The sequence below is a fragment of the Gadus macrocephalus genome, chromosome 14 (genome assembly GCF_031168955.1).
Source record: "Gadus macrocephalus chromosome 14, ASM3116895v1".
Taxonomy (NCBI): domain Eukaryota; kingdom Metazoa; phylum Chordata; class Actinopteri; order Gadiformes; family Gadidae; genus Gadus; species Gadus macrocephalus.
Window position 1 is genome coordinate 9,526,611 of NC_082395.1, and position 12,280 is coordinate 9,538,890.

The 12,280-nt window shown below is 41.0% G+C and overlaps 2 protein-coding genes across 4 annotated transcripts in view; one reads left to right on the top strand and one right to left on the bottom strand.

Moving 5' to 3' along the window:
- Positions 1-6: 6 nt before the first annotated feature.
- On the top strand, positions 7-5,658 carry ric3a (RIC3 acetylcholine receptor chaperone a). Its single transcript, XM_060072328.1, has 6 exons — positions 7-249; positions 1,004-1,215; positions 1,339-1,423; positions 2,245-2,341; positions 2,877-3,040; positions 4,695-5,658. The coding sequence occupies exons 1-6, from the start codon at positions 129-131 to the stop codon at positions 5,525-5,527; spliced, it is 1,512 nt and encodes a 503-aa protein (XP_059928311.1). The 5' UTR covers positions 7-128; the 3' UTR covers positions 5,528-5,658.
- A 1,909-nt stretch (positions 5,659-7,567) lies between these two features.
- Positions 7,568-12,280, bottom strand: part of tub (TUB bipartite transcription factor) — a 31,331-nt gene continuing 26,618 nt past the window's right edge. For all 3 annotated transcript variants that reach the window (XM_060072330.1, XM_060072329.1, XM_060072331.1), the window contains exons 10-12: positions 10,278-10,376; positions 9,816-9,987; positions 7,568-9,178 (exon numbers count right to left, since the gene is read on the bottom strand). In XM_060072330.1, coding sequence (XP_059928313.1) covers positions 9,045-9,178; positions 9,816-9,987; positions 10,278-10,376 — 405 coding nt within the window. In that variant the 3' untranslated portion in view covers positions 7,568-9,044. The remainder of the gene's footprint in view (positions 9,179-9,815; positions 9,988-10,277; positions 10,377-12,280) is intronic.

The window sequence follows — 12,280 nt, forward strand, 5'->3', positions numbered from 1 at the left end:
CGCATCTAGAGTGCGCTCACTTCGGTTTGTCAGACCGTCAATTCGTCGAATCAGAGCGGCTGGTAACTTCGCACATCTCCGGATGTTCGTTTTATATTTCATGAAAAAAACACTAGGATAAAAGAAATATGTCGATCACAACTTGCCAGAAGGTGACGCTGATATCGTGTTCCGTGCTGTGCGTTTCTCTTTTCCTCCCTAAAATATTTTTATCCAGAGGGAAAAGTGAACTAGGGCAGCCGATCGAGGGTAAGACAGGGCTTATCAGATCATCTTCCATCCATCATCATTATAATGCGCCATCACTCTTGCTTTCGCTGCTGTTGCTGCTGTTGTTGTTGATGTCGCCAGATGTTACACAGTAAGCCAGCCAACCTTTTCATGAAACGACCATGGTATGAAATGTATTTGTCGGTTTACAATGACAAATACATTTAAATAAAATGGTAGTTTCATTTAGAAAACCAGGTTACAACTTGCCGATCAATTGTATGACTTTTTATTGACTGCAGACACACAACTGTAAAGCACACCTGATTAATAATTCAATTCAATGATCATGCAATATTAAAATTATATGTTAGTTGAATACTATTTACTAATCAGGATAAAAGTACAGGGTCTGTTTTTGTAACCTACAGACAAAAATAATTCCTGATACTACTATGCCTAACTGCTACAACTGGGCCTAACGCTAATAGGCTAACAGAGATCCGAGTACACTTGATATAGGCTATGAGTTAACTTGATATGTATCCTGAGTAAACTTGATGGTCTATTGAACCTTGTTTTTAAAGCTGTAACGAATGCCTCAGTCATTCAAAAGGATCCAAAGCGTAGACTACAGTTTATTCATTCATGTATTTGCCAGAGTAAGGCCAGTCCCAACTTATTTCTTGCTCATTAATTTAATACAAAACAAACAAATCAATCCATATCATCAGCTGGGTGTAGGGGGAAAAAAAGTGATGTTGTCATGACAACATCCTCTCCTGCCCCCTAGTGGGGCCTGGGTTCTATCCTCCTACGATCCGCCGTCTCTCAGCACCAGAGGATCCTGAGCAGTGGGGGGAGAGGCCCATTAAGATCCAGAGCGCTGAAGCCCTGGCCAAAGTGACGGGCAAGGGCAGAGCCAAGAAACAAAACCTGTTTGGTCAAGTCATCCCCATATATGGATTCGGAATTCTACTTTACATACTTTACATCATATATAAGGTGATTTAGTGTTATTTTTCTTTTCTTTTGTATTAAGGATAATAATATATATATATATTCTTTCCTAATTGACATTTGAAAAATATTTTTTTCTGATGTTTCTTTCTTTCTTTCTGTTTGCAGTTGACATGTAAACCTAAAGGGAAGAAAGTGAAATTGGAATACTCTTGTTCCACATTTAAGCGTGATAATTTGGGGAGCAAGCTGGGTAAGTACATCAATGTGAAGAAGATGTGGAACACACAACAAACACACTTGTGTTTTAGGGCTTTTTGATAACAGTTTTACGTAACTTTTTTTTCAGATTGAAGGTGTTCGTGGTAAGATTGTAGAGTTGTAAAAAAAGAGCAAGATTTAGTAACTACCAGCGAAGTGTTCCCTCCCTCCCTAAGTTTATCCTTCATCGAGAAGGCGTTGCATTCATAGAAAGGAGGGTCAACACAGAACAGATATCCTCACAAGGCATTTCCCTCACTAATCGCTGACGGATGACTTTGCCATTTCTAACAAATTACACTCGTACAAAACATCTTATCCAAACCCAATGTGGCACGTTTTGATTCAATCACTGTTGAGTCAAGATTTCACATTAAATGAATGTGGCGACGAGCTCTGATGTCGCAGTCGTTATAATGAGGCATAATTGTATTCTTCAGAGATTGTGATTTCAGTCAACCTTTTTTTTCCCACTTGTTTCGGATAACACTTGGTGTCTCTGGGATATTGAATGAGACGCCTATCAGATCTGGAGGACTTTCTTAACACTTTCATAATAATTGGTTTGATGAGTAAAGCTTGCATATTAGGGTGTGTGATTATAGTCACTGGAGACTTGAAAGGTGGGGGAAAATAAATTTTCCTTCCTCCTTATATACATAAGAGCCTGCAAGAGGGGGTGAAAGAGATAGAGAGAGAGAGAGAGAGAGAGAGAGAGAGAGAGAGAGAGAGAGAGAGAGAGAGAGAGAGAGAGAGAGATGTGCTTGAGTAAGTGAGTAATATCACAGTTATTTTCCTCCTTATGTCTCTTAGCAAATGAATATGAGCTGATCAGGCTGCAGGAACAACTGTTGGAGACTGAGAGGGAGATGGAGGAGATTGTCTCTGGGAAGCGATCTGCTTCTGGCAAGTAAGTCATTTTATTTAATCGTCTTATTTTAGGCCACACTGACCAATGCTGCCATTGCATACTGCCATTAAGAATGCAATATGTCAGTTTTCATGAGGATTTGGATTTAGTAAGCAAATATGATCTATTTTTTTTATTTTACTTGAAATGCTCTGATCACTGATGCAATGATGAGCAACTCATTTAATGATTATTTTCATTTATTTGGGCTGCTTGATTTAATTAGTTTGGGTTGTAGAAATTTCTTCAGTTTAGAGTTCTGCATTCCCATATATATTGTGATGTATGTGACGAGATTGAAGAGTGATCGGTGTTCACTCCGGTCACTTCTGCTGAAGGCCTGCAGGGACGAGCAGTTCTTTGGGTTCCAGTTCGGCTATTGAAAGATTGATTGAGAAATATATTTCTCATTGAACTCAATAAATATATTTGAGTATATTTTCTTGACTGGTTTCATACTTATTTGAAATCACCCATAAAGACAACACGCGAGAAGACATTTACAGCACAATGTACATGGCTGTTTCCTGCTTAGAAGCAAGAGCTGGAGAAAGAAGAGCAAGAGGTCAGTGTCCAAGAAGGAGGAGAAGCTTCTGAAGCAGCTGAAACACATCACCCAGGTGATCCAGGAGGGCCGGCTGGAGATCGGCTCCCCGGAGATGGAGGCGGAGGAGGTGCCCTACACGGCCGACTGGGAAGGTCAACACACTGACTACCTCACTCACAGTAGTCCCTGTTCCTAAGAAAAGTCTTTAGCAGATACCACCTTTCTCCCCCCCCATCCCACAGTCAGAGACGAATTGCACTGATCGAAACGCCATCGATCGTAATCGGTCGATATACGCTCCAAATCGACCGGCGATCTAGCCATGAACCTGTCGAATGATGATCACAAGAGTCAATTACGTGACTAAAAGCAAAAAGCCGATAGACCTTTTGTCACAGAGGTGCAGTCGTAGGACAGACACAGGTGTGGCTCGTCTCAGTAATTATGGGTCTGTTACTTTTATGTACCAGGGCACGAGTAGTAGACTTCTATCTTCACTTGCTGAGTCTATTAGCCGTCCCCTGGTACAAAGAAGCACAGAAATATAGGAATCGATTGGTGTATTGACTGCTTTGACCCGTTACTGCAATACTTCAATGCCTCCGCCATATTGGAGAGGCCAACGCATAAACTAATGCAAGTAAACAGGGGAGCCATTTTTATTGAAGGGTGCATGATCTACGTGGAGCAAAATGAATAAATAAATAGTCTATCAAAGATATGGATTAATATTGAATAAAAACGACTCAATGAAATCGGTTGAAAAATACGAACGTCATTGTGCTCAATCCACAAAAGCAGCTGCTCCCCGGTTAACTTGTATTAGTGAGGCAGGGGTCAGGTTGGAGAGTGGGGAGCTTCAGGCTGGAGGGACTGAAGCAGGCAGGCTGGAGGCGTTGATCCACCAAACTATAGGCAAAAGCAAACCGGTTAGATACGAGATTTCAATAGGAGAATAACGACTAGTAACTGTTAGAAAATACTGGCGCCATGTACAAATAACTACCACTGAAGTAGGATCTGGCGATGACTGCAGGGAAACCAGGTGTATTCACTACAGCGGGGACTACAGGGATAATGGCATAATTTGAAAGAGTTTTCCAGAGAAAAGCAGACACATTGCTGTTGTAACCAGACACAACACACATTTGTACACAAATGTGATCTAAAACATGATCGGATTAATGATCGGCAGATCACACCACAAACAAATCAGTGATGGTATTGGCTCCATTTAATACTGATCAGTATTCTTGCACAGCCAGACGATAAGAACTTTGCTCATTGAGTCTGGAAGTTCTGCCAAACTTACTTTGCAGCCAGATCCTGGATCCTGTATTTCACAAGTCAACACTATGAACCAATGGCTCCCATTTTCATTCATCATTGAATGTACAGCGTTTAAATAAAACGAATTCTAAAGCAGCGTAAATATTAATGATACAAATTAAGCCACTCTAGAAATGTCCAAAACGGCACTGGCCGGTTTCGTCATCATCTAGATCTCTCGGTTGGGTTTGCTGAGGGCTGAGGAAGGAGCCTAGCCCCCACGTGAGCCCTGTATGAACCATGTGTGAACACAAGTCGTTATGGGGTCCCTAACCAAGCTTCATACGGAGCACAGGGATCCATAAGGAGCAACGCTGCCCTCCTCAGACGTGTTCCAAGTCAAAATCTATAGCCAGCTTGTGAGATTCAGGCCGGTTTCGGGAGGCTACCTGATCGGTGCCTCCAGATACCTCGGCCAGCGTCGTCGGGTTCACCTGTTGTAATTGTGCGGTTGTGTGGTTTTGTGCTTCGTGCTAGGCTACGACGCGGAGACCTACCCAGATCACCCCGAGGGGGCCCGCAAGGACAGCGGCTGCGCCACGGTCATCCTGAAGGTGCCTGAGTTCCCCTTGCCGACCGCCGAGGCTCTGGCCGAGAGGATGGAGCCGGAAGAGGAGGAGATTTTGGACAGGAAGCTTCACATCGTCCGCGAGGAGGAGGAGGAGGAGGAGGAGGAGGAGGAAGAGGATGAGGAGGAGAATGACGAGGAGGAGGAAGAGGAGGAAGAGGAAGAGGAGGAGGTAGACTTAGAAATAGAGGAGGAGGAAGATAAGGAAGACGAACAGGAGGAGGATGAGGTGGAGGAAGCAGAGAAAAGGCTTCTGCTCAGCTCTCCTATCCTCCTGCACACTGGAGAAGAAGAGGAGGAGAGGCTTGGCATGGAAGTGAGCGAGGAGATACGAAGGCGAGAGCCGGGTGCAAAGCACATCAGCTTCAGTGACCAACGAGACGTCTTCCGCTACCCCAGAGAGGACCACAACGGCAAGGAGAAGGAGACCGTAGCAGCGGAGGAGATGGAAGACAACGAGGAGGAGGAGTCGGAGGAAGAGGAGGAGGACGAGGAGGAGGAGGGTGAAGGACATGACCCTGCAGAAGAAGAGACCGACGAGGAGGACCCTGTGATGGAGGCGGAGAGCTTGTTGTTCAGCCTGGAGGAGTCCGTAGACCCGGAGGAGCAGAGCGGGGACTACCTGTTGATGCTGGAGGATCCTCTGGGGGGCGCCGAGCGGCTGGTCCCGCCAGACCCGGCCCAGGGGCCTGGGATCGCAGGGCTCACTGGCTTGAGGAGCAGGACCAGGAGACCCACATGAACCAGCTTTATTTACACCTCTCCCATATGGCCCCCTCCCTGCCCTAGCTTGGTTTAACTTTATTTCATAGTGTCATATGTTTTTCTTCACCTCTTCACCTTATCTAAATAAAGGACTCCTTTGGAATCTTTCTTAATGTGATTTGTTTACATTTTTGTAGACATACGATTGGCCCTAAACAGTAAAAGGCATGGAAAGGCAAGGTCAACAGAATACAGTGTGTATGTTTTCTGAAAGATTAACATATAAGTTGGCATGAGCTGAATACCTAATAAACACTCAATAAATATATCAACAGAGAACTCGATGACCGTTCCAGACTAAATAATAATAACTTTATTTATATTTTATAACTTAATAACTTGTATTTATCTAGAACCTTTCATACAGACTTTGCACCTCAAAGTGCTTTCACAGTTCAGCACAACCGTATCACATTAACGTAGGACAACTTGAAAGAAAAAAATTATCAAGAATAAGTTCAAAGAGTAGGAAGGAAATATTAGTAATTGAATACCAGATTGAAAATATATTTTCAGAAATGTCTACTGAGTCCAACTTTCCAATACCTTTTGAAAGGACATGCCATAATTTGGTGACCAAAACTTGACTTGCTATGTTATCTTTGGCTCCATCTATTGGATGGATGGAATACAATAGTTCCCATAAGATGTTGAGTCAAACGGATATTGGCCACACCATGACAAGAGGACAGAACCTCAATTGTAACTTAATGGCAGTGACCATTTTAAAGATGATGAATCTTAAACGTTTAAAATGTACCTATGGCTCTGTCTATAGTAGAAAGAATGACATGTATTGCTTAGACTAAAGGTGTTACTTGCAACAAAGAAAACCGCTGAAAGTATCTTTTTGTACGGGAGGACGAAGGTAAATTATATATGATATTATTAATTTAACACAAAGAATGATTATTTCACAGTCCCTCCACAAAGCAAAGATACTTCTTACACCAACTTAAGCTTCTGTATATTTTACCTCTTGTAAAATGAAATGAAGATGTCAACAACTTAAAGCTAAGCATAAGCTTGTGTAAAGTTGCTGTTTAGATACATTTTAGTGGAACATGAGGGGATAGCTCAAATGTAAATAGAGAGTAGATCCTGCTTTGTATTTGTCTACAAATCATGTGCTCTGTTCCTAAATGACTTAATGAGCACATTGTATCAATAAATGCAAAGAATAGTCAAATCAATGTATGTTTATTTTGTGATAACTGGATGTATACAAACACTGTATCTTTTACACATTTTACACATTTTACAACAAAATCACTAGAAACACTTATGTAGTGAAGGAACATCTGGTTCCTGGAAATATGTATGAAAAGCAGTCTTTTGCAGGAGTATCAATAATTTGCTTGGAACATTTTAAAATATGACACATTAATTACAAGAATAACACATCTGATTCAGAGCTCTTTAAAACCCACGGTAACACTTGAGAACATCCGGTGATGGTTTCTCTGCTCTTTTACCTTCATTTAGCAAATGATTATATTTAATGATAATAAAATACAAAATACTGTCTTATATCTGTGAAATTATTTGATCCAACCCATAAAAAGTAAGAGGAGGTTTGTTCAATTAGCTCATATGAAAATCAGTAATCCTTTGCCACATAATCTAGACATGCTCACAATCAGCTCTATGCTTTGCTCATGATGGGCCGAGTATAAAATCAATGTGAGACAGAACATGTGGTTAGTATACTAGTCTATATTGACGTTGCAAACATGTATTGGTATAACTGTACTGCTACAACATGGAACTACTTTGTGGGGCAGTAGTCAAACCTTCATCCAAGAGCCTTTTGTGGGCCAGGCTTGAATCTTATCAGAAAAAGAACGCAAATGTCATTAAAATAAAACTGCAGAGTATAAAGAGTGTTGAGGCTTTTATAATGCAATCTGTAATTCCTAGCTGGCAGGATATTTATCAAAATGAATTCCAATGATCAGAGGTGTTTTTTTTGTTCCTATCTTCCTTTTGTTTGCTATCCAAGCCCATACTCAACCTGTTAGTATTGTGCATTAGAAGATTTAATTCACTGATTTAACACCTAACAAGAGTGCTTTTTTTTTTTTTTTTAAGTCTGGCTACACGGCCATTTGCTCACTTAAAGCTCAGCTCATTAGTCGTCGAAGGCACAATAATGTTTGCACAGCTATATCTCATCTGCCATAGACTTTAAGGTAAAGTGCACCTTTCATTCAACACAGTACATTCTAAGACAGCAATCGGGGGACACAGTATTTTACACAAGTTCTGTGGAACAGTGCAAGGGGTGAGTTAGGGAGAGGGGAGTGATGGAGAGGGAAGTGACGGAGAGGGAAGTGAGAGAGATGGGAGTGAGGGAGAGGGGCTGGGTTCATCATCCTTCAGGGAACCAACATGTATTGAAGCAAAAGGGAGACTAACTTCCTAGTTCAAATGGTATACAACATTAACATGGTGGAATGAATTTTACTTGCTTATCTTTGTGAAAGACAACATTTGCTTACTTTTCAACCGGGAAACTTGGAAGCCAAATGTTTTGATACAAGGATTTTAGTTAATATCTGTCATCATTCAACTTGCTTTGCTAATCATCCACTAATCATTTAATCCATACATCCCATTCATTTATAAATCAAGAGTTCTTCAATAAAATCTTTGTATGATATCAGAATATGACAACCCTGATCACTTATACAAAATATATTGTATGTCTTTTCTAAAACAAATCTGTGTTTTTAATTGTTAATCTAATTAATAGTATTCTTATTTCTTAGGACCAAGTAAGTAAGACTTCATAAGTGAATCTTACCTAGAAAGTGTTTGTCATGGATTTTGATCCATTACAGCAAAGGCATTTTTCCTTTTACTGAAAATGATTTTGCTCTATTCATGTACCAAAAGTACTTTAGTGCGGAGACGTATTCGTTTTTACAGATCCACCAAACTATCTATTGAGGTGAAAAGAAGACGGACATAAATAAAACTTGTACTGAACATAAATACTAAATATCTGACGTGCATGTTATTTTTTTACAAGTTATTTGTAACTCAAGGACTGTATGAGCAATATTCATGCTTGAGGAACTGTTTGAACCTTTCTCCTTTTTTCGACAGCAGCAGCCTACCTAACGATTAGATACATCCCTTTAATTCCATGAAACTGAAGAGAAGGGGAGCGGTTAGTGCTATAATTCACATTGTATGTTACACATAGAGCGAAAGGAAACAAGAAAAAAAAATCACAAAGATGTGGTTAGAAAAAACATTGATAGTGGATTACTCGTTGTGCTTGTTCCGTTTTACCTACCAAAATCCTTTCAGACGCTGAGCCACAAACGGCACTCTATATATATATGCCATAATTCGTTGTTTTTTTTCAGCGCACATCTCAGACCAACCACAAGGGGGCAGAAACTGCAGAACGAGCGAGAGCATGATGGGCTCGCTCTTGATAATCTTCAAGTCCTTCAGGAGTAGGAAGCTGGATGTGGATGCTGCTACTCACAGGCCAACTTGCTGTCGAAGCTGGAGAGAGCAATGGCAAAGGCTTGCAGGGCACACATCGGGTAGTTATAGTCCATGGTGAAGATATCCTCTGCTACACGGCCAAACTGCATCACGATGTAGTCAGCTGTGAGAGAAAAGAACATCATTACAAATAACTGGACATCCTTTTATAGCAACAAAGTACAAACGGAGATGTGTTCTGCGTTAACTTCAGGAAAACTACAAATTATTCATGAGAACAAGGGACATAACAGCAAAGATAAAGTGGTATACACTGCAGACTGTATATTGTACCAATAAACCCAATTACTTTTCTGTGTTATAGGCTACAGTATAAATAATTTATGCATAATAACAACTATAATAATAAGGGTTATTTTAAATCACAATAATTAGTTGCAGATATGTAGCGTTTTTACAGACACCCAAGCTGCCCATGTGTGTGTGTGTGTGTGTGTGTGTGTGTGTGTGTGTGTGTGTGTGTGTGTGTGTGTGTGTGTGTGTGTGTGTGTGTGTGTGTGTGTGTGTGTGTGTGTGTGTGTGTGTGTGTGTGTGTGTGTCATCTCTCACCCACTCCAGTGTGAGAGATGAACGGCAGCCAGTATTTTCCAGACACTAACACATACTGGCTAACAAAATGTCCAATTAAGCCCATTCCTCGTGTCTGTGTGGGATGAGTCCCAGATATCATCATTTGGTTACTTCTGGCATATGGAGAATAAATAAAACGTTATCGTGCATATAAATAATCTGTAACTCACGGTCGTTGTCGTGGATGATCTGGAAATTCTTGACAGACGCCTGCGTGACTCTCCCGTGGAAGTTGAGCACGTAGGACTGGGTGTCGTCGTTCCACACAGGAGTCTTGTTGTGCAGCTCGATCACGCTCTCCGTGCTTTTGTTCTGCCAGCGGGCCAGCAAGGACTCATGGTCCTATGGAACCAGAACCCAGAAGCTTTAACAGGGGGAACCCAACCCCTGGCCCTCCCCGTCCGGCCCCACCCGGCCCCACCCGGCCCCACCCGGCCACCACCTGGCCACCGCCTGGCCACCGCCTGGCCCCCCCTGAACCCACCTGACCCCACTTTTAACCCCACTTAAAACTAATTGTATTTTCATATACACCAAAAAAAACATAGTGTATATATATATATATATATATATATATATTTATATTGTGTAGAGTATATAGTATACATGAGGGATACATTGATACAACGTACGTTTCGTGGACGAATTGAGACCCTCTCATGATCCATGTTCATTCCAGGAATGATGACACTCATCTTGCGTGGTCCTTTGAATCCTAGGACATTGGTTTCCTATTTTTGGAAGAAATATGAATGAAATATTCAATGACTGAATGAGGTATGACTTATAAGATATAAATGCTGTTCAAATATATCAAAGACCACTGCAATAGGAAATTCAGAAGTTGATGTCACACCTTGTTGTAAAATGATGGCAAACGCACCATGTTTAGAGGTTGCGGCCTCGGTTGGTCTGTTGGTCAATAGTATGTTTCTGCAATAGAGGGGGCTGTAGTTTCAGGATCATATTTCTAGGACTGCACATTTAGGACCACACCTCTAGTACACTCATTCTTTTTAAAGATTGAAATACTTTCTGTCCAAGTAAAGTTTTTAAATTGCTTATTTTTTAACGGTTTATTTTACCCATATACTACAGAAACTGCAGGGTCGTCCTCCCTAGCAGGAACAAACTTCTCCTATAGGTTCTGTCACACAAGAGGGCTTGTACATTGCAAAGTTACATTGCAATGACCGCTGCCATTTTGGGAGAAGAGGAGCATCCGCTATTAGCATTTATGTTTTGTTGGTCATTGTTTAGTAATTAATTGTGAAATGATTTGTCATTATGAGGAGACATTGTTGTGTTTGAAACTGCCACTGCATTTTTCATGCGACACGTGGCAAAACAAAGACTTCATTAACCTAGGTACCAGTATAATTACTTTGATTAATGGTACAACAGCTCTCATGGGTGCTCTAATATTGCCACCAAAAGATTATGCATTCTGATGTACAATCCCTAGGAGTAACCTTCTTTTTATACCTGTTGTCATTTGTTAATAGACATTTCAATGTTTCTGACGGTAGCACAATATATCACTGGTACCACCCCAGAGCCTGAGAATGGAGACTCTGACCTTAAGTTCACTCCTGCATGAGCTAATAATGAATCTTATTGAGAGGTTCGGATTAAGAATCGTCAAGGTGGCAAGGGGATTGATATCACCAATAGCCCACTAATGGGAATAGATGGGGAGAGTTTGCAGAGTTCCAAACCACAAATCCTCTCAAGATTGGGTATTTTGGTTGATATTAATATATTTTTGACCTTTTCCGGACAAGATATTTGGCTGGCGTGTAGTGGATACATCTCTCAGTTATATGTTGTGCTTTTATTAAAAATTAAGAAATTCTGTTCTGTCCATTATTTCTATACATTTATTATATTAACTATATTTACGATACATACTTATACTATATTTACTATATTTAATACAAAAATATATCTCTTCCTACTTGGCAGACCATAATATAATGTTGACATAGTCAACCCATATTTGGCCGATGAGTTGACACCCTATTGGCAGTCTTAGGGTGCACTCACACTTCTCAAGTCTGATAGGAGACAAACTGAAATCTGGGTGAACGGGACGTTTCATTCTCTTTCACTGTAAGCGTGTAATTGGAGAACACAATAGAACACAATCATGGCCATGAGTGGTCAAATGTAAAAAGAAAAGGTGCCTGTAAAGCTTTAAAATCAACACAAGGCAGGTTGGCCACTATAGAAGTACACTAATTATGATTTTTGAATTCAATTGAATTTTCTTTTTGAGAATAACTCCATAACGGAATAGCAAACAAGGCGTAACCCTTGTAGTTGTTGGCTTCCGGCCAAGGCTCTGTGCCGTCTTCCTCCTGTTCTGCTGTAACATGGTGGGAGTGCTGAATCCCAGATAGCACTAGTGCTGATGTGGGATGTTTGAGTGTCACAGGAGAGACACTAACTATGATGTCTTGGTAAGGACAAATGACCAAATGATCGACTGTCCCTTATGTGAGGACAGAAGTTTGCCAGAAAGTCATCTAGTTTCAGGCCCATCATTATGGAAGATGTTTAAAAACAAGACACTATGGGAGTGCGTCTCTCTGACACAATTTAAGTCCATGGTGAAAGATGGCACTGAACGCTT

Excerpts from the sequence above, each read along its gene's own strand:
- ric3a (XM_060072328.1), top strand. The coding sequence starts at position 129 with ATGTCGATCACAACTTGCCAGAAGGTGACGCTGATATCGTGTTCCGTG. Across the intron at positions 1,216-1,338 it reads TACTTTACATCATATATAAG|TTGACATGTAAACCTAAAGG; the intron begins GTGATTTAGTGT and ends TTCTGTTTGCAG. Across the intron at positions 1,424-2,244 it reads TAATTTGGGGAGCAAGCTGG|CAAATGAATATGAGCTGATC; the intron begins GTAAGTACATCA and ends TATGTCTCTTAG.